At 51.1% G+C, this 20,302-nt stretch overlaps 1 protein-coding gene across 6 annotated transcripts in view; it reads right to left on the minus strand.

The window, feature by feature from the left end:
* itgb4 (integrin, beta 4) overlaps positions 1–20,302 on the minus strand; it is a 359,993-nt gene that overhangs the window by 280,680 nt on the left and 59,011 nt on the right. For all 6 annotated transcript variants that reach the window (XM_072482936.1, XM_072482935.1, XM_072482933.1 and 3 more), the window contains exon 4: positions 11,588–11,680. In XM_072482936.1, coding sequence (XP_072339037.1) covers positions 11,588–11,680 — 93 coding nt within the window. The remainder of the gene's footprint in view (positions 1–11,587; positions 11,681–20,302) is intronic.

The following is a 20,302-nucleotide window of genomic DNA, read 5'->3' on the forward strand; positions in this document are numbered from 1 at the left end:
ACAAAACCACACCCCGAACAAAACAAAACCCCAACAAAACCACACGCTCAACTAAACCAGACCCCCAACAAAACCACACCCTCAACAAAACAAAACCCCAACGAAACCACACCCTCAACAAAACCACACCCACTACAAAACCACACCCTCAACAAAACAGAACCCCAACAAAACCAAACCCACAACTAAACAAAACACCAACAAAACCACACCCCGAACAAAACAAAACCCCAACAAAACCACACGCTGAACTAAACCAGACCCCCAAAAAAACCACACCCACAACAAAACAAAACCCCAACAAAACCTCACCCTCAACAAAACAAAACCCCAAGAAAACCACACCCACAACAAAACAAAACCCCAACAAAACCTCACCCTCAACAAAACCACACCAACAATACAAAACCCCAAGAAAACCACACCCACAACAAAACCACACCGACAACAAAACAAAACCCCAACAAAACCACACACTCAACAAAACCACGCCCACAACAAAACCACGCCCACAACAAAACCACACCCACAACAAAACAAAACCTCAACAAAACCACACCCTCAACAAAACCGTACCCACAACAAAACCACACCCAAATCAAAACCACACCCACAAAAAACAAAACCAAAACAAAACCTCACCCTCAACAAAACCACACCGGCAACAAAACAAAACTCCAACAAAACCACACCCTCAACATAACCACACCTTCAACAAAACAAAACCTCAACAAAACCACACATCAACAAAACCACACCCACAACAAAACCACACCCTCAACATAACCACACCTTCAACAAAACAAAACCTCAACAAAACCACACATCAACAAAACAAAACCCCAACAAAACCACACCCACAACCAAACCACACCCTCAACTAAACCACACACTCAATAAAACCACACCCCCAACAAAACCCCAACAAAACCACACCCACAACAAAACCACACCCCCAACAAAGCCACGCCCCCAACAAAATAAAACCCCAACAAAACCACGCCCTCAACAAACCTACGCCCTCAACAAAACCTCACCCACAACAAAACCACAGCCCCTACAAAACAAAACCCCAACAAAACCACACCCTCAATAAAACCACCCCCCAACAAAACCACACACACAACTAAACAGAACCCCAACAAAACCACACAAACTAAACAAAACACCAACAAAACCACACCCCCAACAAAACCACACACAGAACAAAACAAAACCCCAACAAAACCACACCCACAACCAAACCACACCCACAACAAAACCACACCCTCAATAAAACCCGAACAAAACCAAACCCCCAACCAAACCACACCCTCAACTAAACCACACCCTCAATAAAACCCCCCCCCAACAAAACCCCAACAAAATCACACGCCCAGCAAAACAAAACCCAAACAAATCCACATCCTCTACAAATCCACACCCCCAACAAAACCACACCCCCAACAAAATAAAACCCCAACAAAACCACGCCCTCAACAAAACCACACCCCCAACAAAACCACACCCCCAACAAAATAAAACCCCAACAAAACCACGCCCTCAACAAACCCACACCCCCAAAACCACAGCCCCTACAAAACAAAACCCCAACAAAACCACACCCTCAATAAAACCACCCCCCAACAAAACCACACCCCCAACAAAACAAAACCCCAACAAAGCCACACCCTCAACAAAGCAAAACCCCAACAAAACCACACCCCCAACAAAACAAAACCCCAACAAAATAAAACCCCAACAAAACAACACCCACAACAAAACCACACGCTCAACAATACCACACCCACCACAAAACCACACCCTCAACAAAACAGAACCCCAACAAAACCACACCCACAACTAAACAAAAACACCAACAAAACCACACCCCGAACAAAACAAAACCCCAACAAAACCACACACTGAACTAAACCAGACCCCCCAAAAAACCACACACTCAACAAAACAAAACCCCAACAAAACCACACCCACAACAAAACAAAACCCCAACAAAACCACACCCGCAACAAAACAAAACCCCAACAAAACCACACGCTCAACTAAACCAGACCCCCAACAAAACCACACCCTCAACAAAACAAAACCCCAACGAAACCACACCCTCAACAAAACCACACCCACTACAAAACCACACCCTCAACAAAACAGAACCCCAACAAAACCACACCCACAACTAAACAAAACACCAACAAAACCACACCCCGAACAAAACAAAACCCCAACAAAACCACACGCTGAACTAAACCAGACCCCCAAAAAAACCACACCCTCACAAAACAAAACCCCAACAAAACCTCACGCTCAACAAAACCACACCCCCAACAAAACAAAACCCCAACAAAACCTCACCCTCAACAAAACCACACCGGCAACAAAACAAAACTCCAACAAAACCACACCCTCAACATAACCACACCTTCAACAAAACAAAACCTCAACAAAACCACACATCAACAAAACCACACCCACAACAAAACCACACCCACAAAAAACAAAACCACACACCCAACAAAACCCCAACAAACCACACCCTCAACAAAACCACACCCACAAAACAAAACCCTCAACAAAACCCCAACAAAACCACACCCCCAACAAAACCCCAACAAACCACACCCTCAACAAAACCCCAACAAAACCACACCCCCACCAAAACAAAACCCCAACAAAACCACACCCACAACAAAACAAAACCACAACAAAACTATTCCCCCAACAAAACCACACCCCCACCAAAACAAAACCCCAACAAAACCACACCCCCACCAAAACAAAACCCCAACAAAACCACACGCATAACAAAACAAAACCCCAACAAAACCACACCCACAACAAAACCACACCCAATGCAAAACAAAACCCCAACAAAACCACACCCACAATAAAACAAAACCCCAACAAAACCACACCCCCAACCAGACCACACCCCAAAAACAAAACCACACCCCTAACAAAACCCCAATCCCAACAAAACCACACCAACAACAAAACAAAACTCCAACAAAACCACACCCTAAACAAAACTACACCCCCAATAAAACCACACCCCCAACAAAACAACACCCCAACAAAAGCACACACTCAACAAAACCACACCCACAACAAAACAAAACCACAACAAATCCACACCCTCAACAAAGCCACACCCTCAACAAAACCACACCCTCAACAAAGCCACACCCTAAACAAAACCACACTCCCAACAATACCACAACCACAATAAAACAATACCCCAACAAGACCTCACCACCAACAAAACCTCACGCTCAACAAAACCACACCCCCAACAAAACCACACCCCGAAAAAAACAAAACCCCACCAAACCCATACCCCCAACAGAACCACACCCACAACAAAACAAAACCCCACCAAACCCACACCCCCAACAAAACCACACCCACAACAAAACAAAACCCCAACAAAACCAGACCCCCAACAAAACCACACCTTCAACAAAATAAAACCCCAACAAAACCACACCCCAACAAAACCACACTCACAACAAAATAAATCGCCAACAAAACCACACCCACAACAAACCCACACCCCAACAAAACAAAACCCCAACAAAACCACACCCTCAACAAAACCACACCCACAACAAAACCACACCCACAACCAAACAAACCCTCAACAAAACCACACCCACAACAAATCACTAACAAAACCACACCCACAACAAAACCACACCCTCAACAAAACAAAACCTCAACAAAACCACACCCTCAACAAAACCGTACCACACCAACAAAAAACAAAACCAAAACAAAACCACACCCTCAACAAAATAAAACCCCAACAAAACCACACCCACAACAAAACCACACCCGCAACAAAACCTCAACAAAACCACACCCACAACAAAACCACACCCGCAACAGAACCTCAACAAAACCACACCCCCAACAAAAGAAATCCCCAAGAAATCCACACCCACAACAAAACCACACCGACAACAAAACAAAACACCAACAAAACCACACCCCAACAAAACAAAACTAAAACAAAACCACACGCTCAACAAAACAAAACCCCAACAAAACCTCACGCTCAACAAAACCACACCCCCAACAAAACAAAATCCCAACAAAACCTCACCCTCAACAAAACCACACCGGCAACAAAACAAAACTCCAACAAAACCACACCCTCAACATAACCACACCTTCAACAAAACAAAACCTCAACAAAACCACACATCAACAAAACCACACCCACAACAAAACCACACCCACAAAAAACAAAACCCCAACAAAACCACACCCCCAACAAAACCCCAACAAACCACACCCTCAACAAAACCACACCCACAAAACAAAACCCCCGACAAAACCCCAACAAACCACACCCTCAACAAAACCCCAACAAAACCACACCCCCACCAAAACAAAACCCCAACAAAACCACACCCCCACCAAAACAAAACCCCAACAAAACCACACCACCAACCAGACCACACCCCAAAAACAAAACCCCAACAAAACCACACCCCTAACAAAACCCCAACCCCAACAAAACCACACCCACAACAAAACAAAACCCCAACAAAACCACACCCTAAACAAAACTACACCCACAACAAAACCACACCCCTAACAAAACCCCAATCCCAACAAAACCACACCAACAACAAAACAAAACCCCAACAAAACCACACCCTAAACAAAACTGCACCCCCAATAAAACCACACCCCCAACAAAACACCCCAACAAAACCACACACTCAACAAAACCACACCCACAACAAAACAAAACCCCAACAAATCCACACCCTCAACAAAGCCACACCCTCAACAAAACCACACCCTCAACAAAGCCACACCCTAAACAAAACCACACCCTCAACAAAGCCACACCCTAAACAAAACCACACTCCCAACAATACCACACCCACAACAAAACAATACCCCAACAAGACCTCACCATCAACAAAACCACACGCTCAACAAAACCACACCCCCAACAAAACCACACCCCGAACAAAACAAAACCCCACCAAACCCATACCCCCAACAGAACCACACCCACAACAAAACAAAACCCCACCAAACCCACACCCCCAACAAAACCACACACACAACAAAACAAAACCCCAACAAAACCAGACCCCCAACAAAACCACACCCACAACAAAATAAAACCCCAACAAAACCACACCCCAACAAAACCACACTCACAACAAAATAAATCGCCAACAAAACCACACCCACAACAAAACCACACCCCAACAAAACAAAACCCCAACAAAACCACACCCTCAACAAAACCACACCACAACAAAAACAAAACCACACCCACAACAAATCCCTAACAAATCCACACCCTCAACAAAACCACACCCTCAACAAAACCACACCACAACAAAAACAAAACCACACACACAACAAATCCCTAACAAAACCACACCCACAACAAAACCACACTCACAACAAAACCACAACCTCATAAAAACAAAACCAGAACAAAACCACACCCTCAACAAAACAAAACCCCAACAAAACCACACCCCCAACAAAATCAGACCCCCAACGAAACCACACCCCCTACAAGACAAAACCCAACAAAACAAAACTCCAACAAAACCACACCCCAAACAAAACAAAACCCCAACAAAACCACACCCTCAAGAAAACCACACCCTCATCAATACCACACCCCCAACAAAATAAAACCCCAACAAAACCACACCCACAACTAAACAATACCCCAACAAAACCACACCCCCAACTTAACAAACCCCAACAAAACCACATGCTCATCAAAGCCACACCCCCAACAAAACAAAACCCCAACAAAACCACACCCCCTCCAAAACCACACCCTCAACAAAGCCACACCCTCAACAAAACAAAACACCAACAAAATCACTCGCTCAACAAAACCACACCCCCAACAAAACCACACCCTCAACAAAAGAAAACCCCAACGAAACAAAACCCCCAAAAAACCACACCCCCAAGAAAACCACACCCACAACAAAACAAAACCCCAACAAAACCACACCCCCAACAAAACCACACCCTCAACAAAATAAAACCCCAACAAAACCACACCCACAACCAAACCACACCCACAACAAAACCACACCCCCAACAAAACAAAACCCCAACAAAACCACACCCCCAACAATGCCACACCTCCAACAAAACCACACCCTCAACAAAATAAAACCCCAACAAAACCACACCCACAACCAAACCACGCCTACAACAAAACCACACCCACAACAAAAGAAAGCGCCAACAAAACACACTCAACAAAAGAAAACCCCAACAAAACCACACGCTCAACAAACCGACACGATCAACAAAACCACACCCACAATAAAACAAAACCCCAACAAATCCACACCCTCAACAAAACCACACCCCCAACAAAACAAAACCACAACAAAACCACACCCTCAATAAAACCATACCCCCAACAAAACCCCAACAAAACCACACCCCCAACACAACCACACCCACAACAAAACCACACCGACAAAACCACACCCACAACAAAACCCCAACAAAACCACACCCCCAACAAAACCCCAACAAAACCACACCCCCAACAAAACCACACCGACAAAACCACGCCCACAACAAAACAAAACCCCAACAAAACCACACCCTGAACAAAACAAAACCCCAACAAAACCACCCCCCCAACCAGACCACACCCCAAAAACAAAACCCCAACAAAACCACACCCCTAACAAAACCCCAACCCCAACAATCCCACACCACCAACAAAACAAAACGCCAACAAAACCACACCCACAACAAAACAAAACCCCAACAAAACCACACCCCCAACAAAACCACACCCTCAACAAAATAAAACCCCAACCAAACCACATCCACAACAAAACCACACCCTCAACAAAATAAAACCCCAACAAAACCACACCCCCAACAAAACCACACCCTCAACAAAATAAAATCCCAACCAAACTACATCCACAACCAAACCACACCCCCAACAAAACAAAACCCCAACAAAACCACACCCCAACAAAATCACACACTCAACAAAACAAAACCTCAACAAATCCACACCCTCAACAAAACAAAACCCCAACAAAACCACACCCACAACAAAACCTCACCCTCAATAAAACCACACCCCCAACAAAACAAAACCCCAACAAAACCACACGCTCAACAAAACAAAACCCCAACAAATCCACACCCTCAACAAAACAAAGCCCCAACAAAACCAGCCCCCAACAAAACCACACGCTCAACAAAACAAAACCCCAACAAAACCACACCCGCAACAAATCCACACCCTCAACAAAACAAAACCCCAACAAAACCAGCCCCCAACAAAACCACACCCTCAACAAAACAAAACCCCAACAAAACCACACACTCAACAAAACAAAACCCCAACAAAACCACACCCACAACAAAACAAAACCCCTTACAAAACCACACCCACGACAAAACAAGACCCCAACAAATACACACCCTCAACAAATCCACACCCCCAACAAAACCACACACTCAACAAAACCACAACAAAACCACACCCTCAATAAAACCACACCCCCAACAAAACCCCAACAAAACCACACCCACAACAAAACTACACCCCCAACAAACCCACACCCCCAACAAAACCTCAACAAAACCACACACTCAACAAAACCACACCCCCAACAATACCCCAACAAACCCACACCCACAAAACCACACCCCCAACAAAACCACACCCAATACAAAACAAATCCCCAACAAAACCACACCCCCAACAAAACCACACCCAATACAAAACAAATCCCCAACAAAACCACACCCCCAACAAAACCACACCCTCAACAAAACAAAACCCCAACAAAACCACACCCCCAACAAAACCACACCCTCAACAAAACCACACCCACAACAAAACAAAACGCTAACAAAACCACACCCACAACAAAACAAAACCCCAACAAAACCACACCACCAACAAAACCACACCACCAACAAAACCACGCCCCGAACAAAACAAAACCCCACCAAAACCACACCCCCACCAAAACAAAACCCCAACAAAACCACACCCCCAACCAGACCACACCCCAGAAACAAAACCCCAACAAAACCACACCCCTAACAAAACCCCAACCCCAACAAAACCACATCCACAACAAAACCACACCCCCAACAAAACCACACCCTCAACAAAACAAAACCCCAACAAAACCACACCCACGACAAAACAAAACGCCAACAAAACCACACCCACAACAAAACAAAACCCCAACAAAACCACACGCTCAACAAAGCCACACCCCCAACAAAACCACACACACAACGAAACAATACCCCAACAAAACCACCCCACCAACAAAAGCACACGCTCAACAAAACCACACCACCAACAAAACCACGCCCCGAACAAAACAAAACCCCACCAAAACCACACCCCAACAAAACCACACCCACAACAAAACAAAACCCCAACAAAACCAGACCCCCAACAAAACCACACCCTCACCAAAAAAACGTCGCCAACAAAACCACACCCTCAACAAAACCACACCCACAACAAAACAAAACCCCAACAAAACCACACCCCCAACAAAACCAAACCCACAACAAAACAAAACCCCAACAAAACCACACCCCCAACAAAACAAAACCCCAACAAAACCACACCCCCACCAAAACAAAACCCCAACAAAACCACACCCAGAACAAAATAAAACGCAACAAAATCACACACCCAACAAAACCACACCCCAAAAACAAAACCCCAACAAAACCACACCCCCAACAAAACCACACCCACAACAAAACAAAACCCCAACAAAACCACACCCCCAACAAAACCACACCCACAACAAAACAAAACCCCAACAAAACCACACCCACAACAAAATAAAACCCCAACAAAAACACACCCACAACCAAACCACACCCCCAACAAAACCACACACTCAACAAAACAAAACCTCAACAAATCCACACCCTCAACAAAAACACACCCCCAACAAAACCACACGCTCAACAAAACAAAACCCCAACAAAACCGCACGCTCAATAAAACCACACCCCCAACAAAACAAAATCCCAACAAATACACACCCTCAACAAAACCACACACTCAACAAAACCACACACTCAACCAAACCACACCCACAAAACAAAACCCCAACAAAACCACACACTCAACAAAACAAAACCCCAACAAAACCGCACCCTCAATAAAATCACACCCCCAACAAAACAAAACCCCAACAAATACACACCCTCAACAAAACCACACCCCCAACAAAACCACACCCACAAAACAAAACCCCAACAAAACCACACCCCCAACAAAACCACACCCACAAAACAAAACCCCAACAAAACCACACCCCCAACAAAACCACACCCAATACAAAACAAATCCCCAACAAAACCACACCCCCAACCAGACCACACCCCAAAAACAAAACCCCAACAAAACCACACCCCTAACAAAACCCCAACCCCAACAAAACCACACCCACAACAAAACAAAACCCCAACAAAACCACACCCTAAACAAAACTACACCCCCAACAAAACCACACCCCCAACAAAACAACACCCCAACAAAACCACACCCTCAACAAAACTACACCCCCAACAAAACCACACCCACAACAAAACCACACCCTCAACAAAACCACACCCCCACCAAAACAAAACCCCAATAAAACCACACCCACAACAAAACAAAACCCCAACAAAACCACACCGCCAACAAAAACACACCCACAACAAAACCACACCCCCAACAAAACCACACCCAATACAAAACAAATCCCCAACAAAACCACACCCACAACAAACCAAAACGCTATCAAAACCACACCCACAACAAAACAAAACGCCAACAAAACCACACCCACAACAAAACAAAACCCCAACAAAACCACACCACCAACAAAACCACACCATCAACAAAACCACGCCCCGAACAAAACAAAACCCCACCAAAACCATACCCCCAGCAAAACCACACCCACAACAAAACAAAACCCCAACAAAACCACACCCCCAACAAAACCACACCCCCAACAAAACCACACCCCCACCAAAACCACACCCTCAACAAAACAAAATCCCAACAAAACCACACCCCCACCAAAACAAAACCCCAACAAAACCACACCCACAACAAAATAAAACCCAACAAAATCACACACCCAACAAAACCACACCCACAACAAAATAAAACCCAACAAAATCACACCCCCAACAAAACAAAAACCCCAACAAAACAAAACCCCAACAAAACCACACCCCCAACAAAACCACACCCCCAACAAAACAAAACCCCAACAAAACCACACCCACAACAAAATAAAACCCCAACAAAACCACACCCCCAACAAAACAAAACCCCAACAAATCCACACCCACAACAAAATAAAACACCAACAAAACCACACCCCCAACAAAACCACACCCCCAACAAAACAAAAACCCCAACAAAGCCACACCCACAACAAAACCACACCCTCAACAAAATAAAACCACACCCGCAACAAAACCACACCCCCACCAAACCAAACCCCAACAAAACCACACCCACAACAAAATTAATCCCCAACAAAACCACACCCACAACAAAACCACACCCACAACAAAATTAATCCCCAACAAAACCACACCCACAACAAAACCACACCCACAACAGAATATAACCCCAACAAAACCAGACCCGCAACAAAACCACACCCCCACGAAAACAAAACCCCAACAAAACCACACCCACAACAAAACCACACCCACAACATAATAAAACCCCAGCAAAACCACACCCCCAACAAGACCACACCCTCAACAAAATAAAACCCCAACAAAACCACACCCGCAACAAAACCACACCCCCACCAAACCAAACCCCAACAAAACCACACCCACAACAAAACCACACCCACAACAAAATATAACCCCAACAAAACCACACCCACAACAAAATATAACCCCAACAAAACCACACCCCCACCAAACCAAACCCCAACAAAACCACACCCACAAGAAAACCACACCCACAACAAAACCACTGCTAGAACAGAGCCACATCCCAAAAGAATCAAACCCCACCTAAATTAGATCCAAGTACGCTCCATGTCCAATACATGAACTACGCCCCATCTGCTGCACATGTGAAAAGCACCATAACCCAAGTGAACAATATCTCAGGAGGAATGCACCCAGCAGAAACATAACCCAAAACATGTGTATCCCAACAGTGAACTCCACGAGAACCATATCATAGCATCGTGACTTTTGGAAAGGCAAAAGAATTAAAATTTTCTGCAGATATTGAAGGTCTCAGCTGGTGCAGCATTGTAGATGCTTTATTCAAAATCCTGGTCATCAGTCATAGGGGCGGTTAAGAGTCTGATTACGAGGTGCTGCTGCCTGTGGCCAACTGTGTCCCACATCTGAAAGGCAATAGGAATGCACGACAAACTGTGCCCCAGCCAAAGTCAACTCATTCAGGGGTAAGAGGGGAAAAGTGATCCTGGTGGAAAGACTTCCTCTTGGAGAGGGAGTGCTTCAGGTCTGGTTTTCTTGCTCACAGGCTACAGACTGAGCAGTGTGCCATCCCCTGTGGAAGACATACCCTTTTTATTTTCATCGAGCTGGTCATCTGCATTATCTGTTTGCACTTTGACTGCAGGTTGGTGAGAAGATCACATCTGGGATAAAGGATGCCCTGCAAGACAAGAAATACCGTTTACTGCAACACATCTCTGCCCGTCACCTAGTCCGCTATCAAACCTCCGCTATCTCCCTGTCCCCCAAAACATCTCTTTCCCTAACAGCCCTGCGAGTGTACCTACACAACATGGACTACAGTGGTTCATGGAGGCCTCTCATTATTACCTTCTCAAGGGCAGTCCAAAGATGTGCAGGTTAGGTGGATTGGCTATGTTAAATTTCTCGTTAGTGCCCAAACGATTAGGTGGGGTTACTAGGTTATCGGAATAGGTTGGGGAGTGGGTGCTCTTTCAGAGGGTCAGTGCAGACTCGATGGGCCAAATGGCCTCCTTCTGCACTGTGGGGATTCTATGAATTAGGGAGAGCAACAAATACTGGTCTAGCCGTGATGCACACATCCCATAAAATAGATCAACTCTGAATCTCCCCATGCCCTCCTCCTGCCCAAACCTCCTCTCAGTTGCAGGCAGATGTTTCAGCTCTGAAATCCCTAAATTCTGTCACTCCTCCCCCAATGCACTCTCCCGTCATCCACCTTCTGAACGATTCCTCAGAATCTATCCTTTCTGTCACCTCTCCTGCTCCGTGTCCATATTCCCTTTCTGGAATGCTGTGGGATATTTTAATGACTGTCAAAATTAAAGTTAATGTGAGAATGATTAAACACTTCCAGGGATTTGTCTGACCTGGAAGGTTATATTTTCTGTATCTTCCTCAGCTCAGACTGTTACTTTCTATTATTCACTTTCATTTTGCTTTCAAACAATAAATGGATTGATTCTGATCACTTTCTGTCCCTCAGCAATCCCCCACTTTACAGCCCTACGCACACACCCCCTCCCCCCACCGCCACCAAACATCACACACCACACCCTAGACACTCCCCACCCTAGACAACTCTCACCCTCCACTCTCCCACCCTACACACACCCTACCCTAATCACCCGACACACTCCCGACCCTACACCTACAGGTTGAGTGTTGGGGTTTGTGGGTGAGGGTGTGGAGGGGTTCTGTGTGAGGGTGTGGAGGGGGGGTCTGCATTAGTGTTTGGGGATGAGGGTGTGGAGTGGGGTCTCTGATGAGGGTGAGGGTGTGGAGGGGGGTCACTGTTGGTGTTTGCGTTGCGGGAGTGGAGGGGGGTCTGTGTTAGTGTTTGGGGGTGAGGGTGTGGAAGGGGGTCTGTGTTGGAGTTTGGCGGTGAGGGTGCGAAGGGGGTCTGTATTGGTGTTTGGGGGTGAGGGTGTGGAAGGGGGTCTGTGGTGGTGTTTGGCGGTGAGGGTGTGGAGGGGGGGTCTGTGTTGGTGTTTGGGGAGTGAGTGTGTGGAGGGGGTCTGTATTGGTGTTTGGGGGTGAGGGCGTGGAGGGGGGTCTGTGTTGATATTTGGGGGTGAGGGTGTGGAGTGGGGTCTGTGTTAGTGTTTGGCGGTGAGGGTGTGGAGGGGGGTCTGTGTTGGTGCTTGGGGAGTGAGGGTGTGTATGGGGGTCTGGGTTGGTGTTTGGGGAGTGAGGGTGTGGAGTGGGGTCTGTGTTGGTGTTTGGGGGTGAGGGTGTGGAGGGGGGTCTGTGTTGGTGTTTGGGGAGTGAGGGTGTGGAGGGGGGGTCTGTGTTGGTGTTTGGGGAGTGAGGGTGTGGAGGGGGGTCTGTGTTGATATTTGGGGGTGAGGGTGTGGAAGGGGGTCTGTGTTGGTGATTGGCGGTGAGGGTGTGGAGTGGGGTCTGTGTTAGTGTTTGGCGGTGAGGGTGTGGAGGGGGGTCTGTGTTGGTGTTTGGGGAGTGAGGGTGTGTATGGTGGTCTGGGTTGGTGTTTGGGGAGTGAGGGTGTGGAGTGGGGTCTGTGTTGGTGTTTGGGGGTGAGGGTGTGGAGGGGGGTCTGTGTTGGTGTTTGGGGAGTGAGGGTGTGGAGGGGGGTCTGTGTTGGTGTTTGGGGGTGAGGGTGTGGAGAGGGGTCTGTGTTGGTGTTAGGGAGTGAGGGTGTGGAGGGGGGTCTGTATTGGTGTTTGGGGGTGAGGATGTGGAGTGGGGTCTGTGTTGGTGTTAGGGGGTGAGGGTGTGGAGGGGTGTCTGCATTAGTGTTTGGGAGTGACGGTGTGGAGGGGGGTGTGTGTTGGTGTTAGGGGGTGAGGGGGTAGAGGGGGGTCTGCATTAGTGTTTGGGGGTGAGGGTGTGGTGGGCGGTCTGTGTTGGTGTTAGGGGGTGAGGGTGTGGAGGGGGGTCTGTGTTGGTGTTTGCTTTGCGGGAGTGGAGGGGGGTCTGCGTTGGTGTTTGTGGGTGAGGGTGTGGAGAGGTGTCTGTTTTGGTGTTTGGGGTGATTGTGTGGAGGGGGGTCTGTGTTGGTGTTTGGGGAGTGAGTGTGTGGAGAGGGGTCTGTGTTGGTGTTTGGGGTGATTGTGTGGAGGGGGGTCTGTGTTGGTGTTTGGTGAGTGAGGGTGTGGAGGGGGGTCTGTGTTGGTGTTTGCTTTGCGGGAGTGGAGGGGGGTCTGCGTTGGTGTTTGTGGGTGAGGGTGTGGAGAGGTGTCTGTTTTGGTGTTTGGGGTGATTGTGTGGAGGGGGGTCTGTGTTGGTGTTTGGGGAGTGAGTGTGTGGAGAGGGGTCTGTGTTGGTGTTGGGGTGATTGTGTGGAGGGGGGTCTGTGTTGGTGTTTGGCGAGTGAGGGTGTGGAGGGGGCTCTGGATTGATATTTGAGGGAGAGGGTGTGGAGGGGGGTCTGTGTTGGTGTTTGGGGAGTGAGAGTGTGGAGTGGGGTCTGGGTTGGTGTTTGGGGGTGAGGGTGTAGAGGGGGGTCTGTGTTGGTGTTTGGGGGTGAGGGTGTAGAGGGGGGTCTGGGTTGGTATTTGGGTTTGAGGGTGTGGAGGGGGGTCTCTGTTGGTGTTTGGGGGTGAGGGTGTGGAGGGGGGTCTGTGTTGGTGTTTGGGGGTGAGGGTGTGGAGGGAGGGCTGTGTTGGTGTTTGTGTTGAGGGTGTGGAGGGGGGTCTCTGTTGGTGTTTGGGGGTGAGGGTGTGGAGGGGGGTCTCTGTTGGTGTTTGGGGGTGAGGGTGTGGAGGGGGGTCTGTGTAGGTGTTTGGAGGTGAGGGTGTGGAGGGGGTCTGTGTTGGTGTTTAGGGAGTGAGGGGTGTGGAGGGGGGTCAGTGTTGGTGTTTGGGGAGTGAGGGGTGTGGAGGGGGGCCAGTGTTAGTGTTTGGGGGTGAGGGTGTGGAGGGGGGTCTGTGTTGGTGTTTGGGGGTGAGGGTGTGGAGGGGGTCTGTGTTGGTGTTTGGGGAGTGAGGGTGTGGAGGGGGGTCAGTCTTGGTGTTTGGGGGTGAGGGTGTGGAGGGGGGTCTGTGTTGGTGTTTGGGGGTGAGGGTGTGGAGGGAGGGCTGAGTTGGTGTTTGTGTTGAGGGTGTGGAGGGGGGTCTCTGTTGGTGTTTGGGGGTGAGGGTGTGGAGGGGGGTCTCTGTTGGTGTTTGGGGGTGAGGGTGTGGAGGGGGGTCTGTGTAGGTGTTTGGAGGTGAGGGTGTGGAGGGGGGTCTGTGTTGGTGTTTAGGGAGTGAGGGGTGTGGAGGGGGGTCAGTGTTGGTGTTTGGGGAGTGAGGGGTGTGGAGGGGGGTCAGTGTTAGTGTTTGGGGGTGAGGGTGTGGAGGGGGGTCTGTGTTGGTGTTTGGGGGTGAGGGTGTGGAGGGGGTCTGTGTTGGTGTTTGGGGAGTGAGGGTGTGGAGGGGGGTCAGTCTTGGTGTTTGGGGGTGAGGGTGTGGAGGGGGGTCTGTGTTGGTGTTTGGGGGTGAGGGTGTGGAGGGGGTCTGTGTTGGTGTTTGGGGAGTGAGGGTGTGGAGGGGGGTCAGTGTTGGTGTTTGGGGGTGAGGGTGTGGAGGGGGGTCTGTGTTGGTGTTTGGGGGTGAGGGTGTGGAGGGGGTCTGTGTAGGTGTTTGGGGTGAGGGTGTGGAGGGGGTCTGTGTTGGTGTTTGGGGAGTGAGGGGTGTGGAGGGGGGTCAGTGTTGGTGTTTGGGGAGTGAGGTTCTGGAGGGGGGTCTGTGTTGGTGTTTGGGGGTGAGGGTGTGGAGGGGGTCTGTGTTGGTGTTTGGGGAGTGAGGGTGTGGAGGGGGGTCAGTGTTGGTGTTTGGGGGTGAGGGTGTGGAGGGGGGTCTGTGTAGGTGTTTGGGGGTGAGGGTGTGGAGGGGGTCTGTGTTGGTGTTTGGGGAGTGAGGGTGTGGAGGGGAGTCTGTGTTGGTGTTAGGGGAGTGAGGGTGTGGAGGGGGGTCTGTGTTGGTGTTTGGGGGTGAGGGTGTGGAGTGGTGTCTGGGTTGGTGTTTGGCGAGTGAGGGTGTGGAGGGGAGTCTGTGTTGGTGTTCGGGGGTGAGGGGGTTAAGTGGTGCCTGGGTTGGTGTTTGGCGAGTGAGGGTGTGGAGGGGAGTCTGTGTTGGTGTTTGGGGGTGAGGGTGTGGAAGGGGGTCTGGGTTGGTGTTTGGGCAGTGAGGTTGTGGAGGGCTGTCTGTGTTGGTGTTTGGGGAGTGAGGGTGTGTATGGGGGTCTGTGTTGGTGTTTGGGGAGTGAGGGTGTGGAGGGGAGTCTGTGTTGGTGTTTGGGGGTGAGCGTGTGGAGGGGAGTCTGTGTTGGTGTTTGCGTTGCGGTTGTGGAGGGGGGGTCTGTGTTGGTGTTTGGGGAGTGAGGGTGTGGAGGGCTGTCTGTGTTGGTGTTAGGGGGTGAGGGTGTGGAGGGGGGTCTGTGTTGGTGTTTAGGGGTGAAGGTGTGGAGGGGTGTCTGTGTTGGTGTTTGGGGATGTGGGTGTGGGGGGAGATCTGTGTTGGTGTTTGGGGGTGAGGGTGTGGAGGGGGTCTGTGTTGGTATTTGGGGGTGAGGGTGTGGAGGGGGGTCTCTGTTGGTGTTTGGGGGTGAGGGTGTGGAGGGGGGTCTCTGTTGGTGTTTGGGGGTGAGGGTGTGGAGGGGGGTCTGTGTTGGTGTTTGGGGAGTGAGGGTGTGTATGGGGGTCTGTGTTGGTGTTTGGGGAGTGAGGGTGTGTATGGGGGTCTGGGTTGGTGTTTGGGCAGTGAGGGTGTGGAGGGGAGTCTGTGTTGGTGTTTGCGTTGCGGTTGTGGAGGGGGGTCTGTGTTGGTGTTAGGGGGTGAGGGTGTCGAGTGGGGTCTGTGTTGGTGTTTGGGGGTGAAGGTGTGGAGGGGGGTCTGTGTTGGTGTTTGGGGATGTGGGTGTGGGGGGAGATCTGTGTTGGTGTTTGGGGGTGAGGGTGTGGAGGGGGGTCTGTGTTGGTGTTTGGGGGTGAGGGTGTGGAGGGGGGTCTGTGTTGGTGTTTGGGGGTGAGGGTGTGGAGGGGGGTCTGTGTTGGAGTTTGGGGGTGAGGGTGTGGAGGGGGGTCTGTGTTGGTCTTTGGGGGTGAGGGGGTGGAGGGGGGTCTGTGTTGGTGTTTGGGGGTGAGGGTGTGGAGGGGGGTCTGTGTTGGTGTTTGGGGGTGAGGGTGTGGAGGGGGGTCTGTGTTGGTGTTTGGGGGTGAGGGTGTGGAGGGGGGTCTGTGTTGGTGTTTGGGGGTGAGGGTGTGGAGGGGGGTCTGTGTTGGAGTTTGGGGGTGAGGGTGTGGAGGGGGGTCTGTGTTGGTGTTTGGGGGTGAGGGTGTGGAGGGGGGTCTGTGTTGGTGTTTGGGGGTGAGGGTGTGGAGGGGGGTCTGTGTTGGTGTTTGGGGGTGAGGGTGTTGGGGGGGGTCTGTGTTGGAGTTTGCGTTGCAGTTGTGGAGGGGGGTCTGTGTTGGAGTTTGCGTTGCAGTTGTGGAGGGGGGTCTGGGTTGGTTTGGAGGTGACTGTGCGGATTGGGGTCTCTGTTCGATTTGGTGGTGAGGGTGTGGAGCGGTGTCTGTGTTGCTGTTTGGTGAGTGAGGGTGTGGAGGGGGGTCTGTGTTGGTGTTTGCTTTGCGGGAGTGGAGGGGGGTCTGCGTTGGTGTTTGCGTAGAGGGTGTGGAGGGGGGTCTGTGTTGGTGTTTGGGGAGTGAGTGTGTGGAGAGGGGTCTGTGTTGGTGTTTGGGGGTGAGAGTGTGGAGGGGGGTCTGTGTTGGTGTTTGGGGAGTGAGTGTGTGGAGAGGGGTCTGTGTTGGTGTTTGGGGGTGAGAGTGTGGAGTGGGGTCTGTGTTGGTGTTTGGGGGTGAGGGTGTGGAGTGGGGTCTGTGTTGGTGTTTGGGGGTGAGGGTGTGGAGGGAGGGCTGTGTTGGTGTTTGGGGGTGAGGGTGTGGAGGGGGGTCTGTGTTGGTGTTTGGGGGTGAGGGTGCGGAGGGAGGGCTGTGTTGGTGTTTGGGGGTGAGGGTGTGGAGGGGGGTCTGTGTTGGTGTTTGGGGGTGAGAGTGTGGAGTGGGGTCTGTGTTGGTGTTTGGGGGTGAGGGTGTGGAGGGAGGGCTGTGTTGGTGTTTGGGGGTGAGGGTGTGGAGGGGGGTCTGTGTTGGTGTTTGGGGGTGAGGGTGTGGAGGGGGGTCTGTGTTGGTGTTTGGGGTTGAGGGTGTGGAGGGGGGTCTCTGTTGGTGTTTGGGGGTGAGGGTGTGGAGGGGGTCTGTGTTGGTGTTTGGGGAGTGAGGGTGTGGAGGGGGGTCAGTGTTGGTGTTTGGGGGTGAGGGTGTGGAGGGGGGTCTGTGTAGGTGTTTGGGGGTGAGGGTGTGGAGGGGGTCTGTGTTGGTGTTTGGGGAGTGAGGGTGTGGAGGGGGTCTGTGTTGGTGTTTGGGGAGTGAGGGTGTGGAGGGGGGTCAGTGTTGGTGTTTGGGGGTGAGGGTGTGGAGGGGGGTCTGTGTTGGTGTTTGGGGAGTGAGGGTGTGGAAGGGAGTCTGTGTTGGTGTTAGGGGAGTGAGGGTGTGGAGGGGGGTCTGTGTTGGTGTTTGGGGGTGAGGGTGTGGAGTGGTGTCTGGGTTGGTGTTTGGCGAGTGAGGGTGTGGAGGGGAGTCTGTGTTGGTGTTCGGGGGTGAGGGGGTTAAGTGGTGCCTGGGTTGGTGTTTGGCGAGTGAGGGTGTGGAGGGGAGTCTGTGTTGGTGTTTGGGGGTGAGGGTGTGGAAGGGGGTCTGGGTTGGTGTTTGGGCAGTGAGGTTGTGGAGGGCTGTCTGTGTTGGTGTTTGGGGAGTGAGGGTGTGTATGGGGGTCTGTGTGGGTGTTTGGGGAGTGAGGGTGTGGAGGGGAGTCTGTGTTGGTGTTTGGGGGTGAGGGTGTGGAGGGGAGTCTGTGTTGGTGTTTGCGTTGCGGTTGTGGAGGGGGGGTCTGTGTTGGTGTTTGGGGAGTGAGGGTGTGGAGGGCTGTCTGTGTTGGTGTTAGGGGGTGAGGGTGTGGAGGGGGGTCTGTGTTGGTGTTTGGGGGTGAAGGTGTGGAGGGGTGTCTGTGTTGGTGTTTGGGGATGTGGGTGTAGGGGGAGATCTGTGTTGGTGTTTGGGGGTGAGGGTGTGGAGGGGGTCTGTGTTGGTATTTGGGGGTGAGGGTGTGGAGGGGGGTCTGTGTTGGTGTTTGGGGGTGAGGGTGTGGAGGGGGTCTGTGTTGGTATTTGGGGGTGAGGGTGTGGAGTGGGGTCTGTGTTGGTGTTTGGGGAGTGAGGGTGTGGAGGGGGGTCTGTGTTGGTGTTTGGGGGTGAGGGTGTGGAGGGGGGTCTGTGTTGGTGTTTGGGGGTGAGGGTGTGGAGGGGGGTCTCTGTTGGTGTTTGGGGGTGAGGGTGTGGAGGGGGGTCTCTGTTGGTGTTTGGGGGTGAGGGTGTGGAGGGGGGTCTGTGTTGGTGTTTGGGGAGTGAGGGTGTGTATGGGGGTCTGTGTTGGTGTTTGGGGAGTAAGGGTGTGTATGGGGGTCTGGGTTGGTGTTTGGGCAGTGAGGGTGTGGAGGGGAGTCTGTGTTGGTGTTTGCGTTGCGGTTGTGGAGGGGGGTCTGTGTTGGTGTTAGGGGGTGAGGGTGTCGAGTGGGGTCTGTGTTGGTGTTTGGGGGTGAAGGTGTGGAGGGGGGTCTGTGTTGGTGTTTGGGGATGTGGGTGTGGGGGGAGATCTGTGTTGGTGTTTGGGGGTGAGGGTGTGGAGGGGGGTCTGTGTTGGTGTTTGGGGGTGAGGGTGTGGAGGGGGGTCTGTGTTGGTGTTTGGGGGTGAGGGTGTGGAGGGGGGTCTGTGTTGGAGTTTGGGGGTGAGGGTGTGGTGGGGGGTCTGTGTTGGTCTTTGGGGGTGAGGGGGTGGAGGGGGGTCTGTGTTGGTGTTTGGGGGTGAGGGTGTGGAGGGGGGTCTGTATTGGTGTTTGGGGGTGAGGGTGTGGAGGGGGGTCTGTGTTGGTGTTTGTGGTGAGGGTGTGGAGGGGGGTCTGTGTTGGTGTTTGGGGGTGAGGGTGTGGAGGGGGGTCTGTGTTGGAGTTTGGGGGTGAGGGTGTGGAGGGGGGTCTGTGTTGGTGTTTGGGGGTGAGGGTGTGGAGGGGGGTCTGTGTTGGTGTTTGGGGGTGAGGGTGTGGAGGGGGGTCTGTGTTGGTGTTTGGGGGTGAGGGTGTGGAGGGGGGTCTGTGTTGGAGTTTCCGTTGCAGTTGTGGAGGGGGGTCTGTGTTGGAGTTTGCGTTGCAGTTGCGTAGGGGGGTCTGGGTTGGTTTGGAGGTGACTGTGCGGATTGGGGTCTCTGTTCGATTTGGTGGTGAGGGTGTGGAGCGGTGTCTGTGTT

Source organism: Scyliorhinus torazame, chromosome 18 (genome assembly GCF_047496885.1).
Source record: "Scyliorhinus torazame isolate Kashiwa2021f chromosome 18, sScyTor2.1, whole genome shotgun sequence".
Taxonomy (NCBI): Eukaryota; Metazoa; Chordata; class Chondrichthyes; order Carcharhiniformes; family Scyliorhinidae; genus Scyliorhinus; species Scyliorhinus torazame.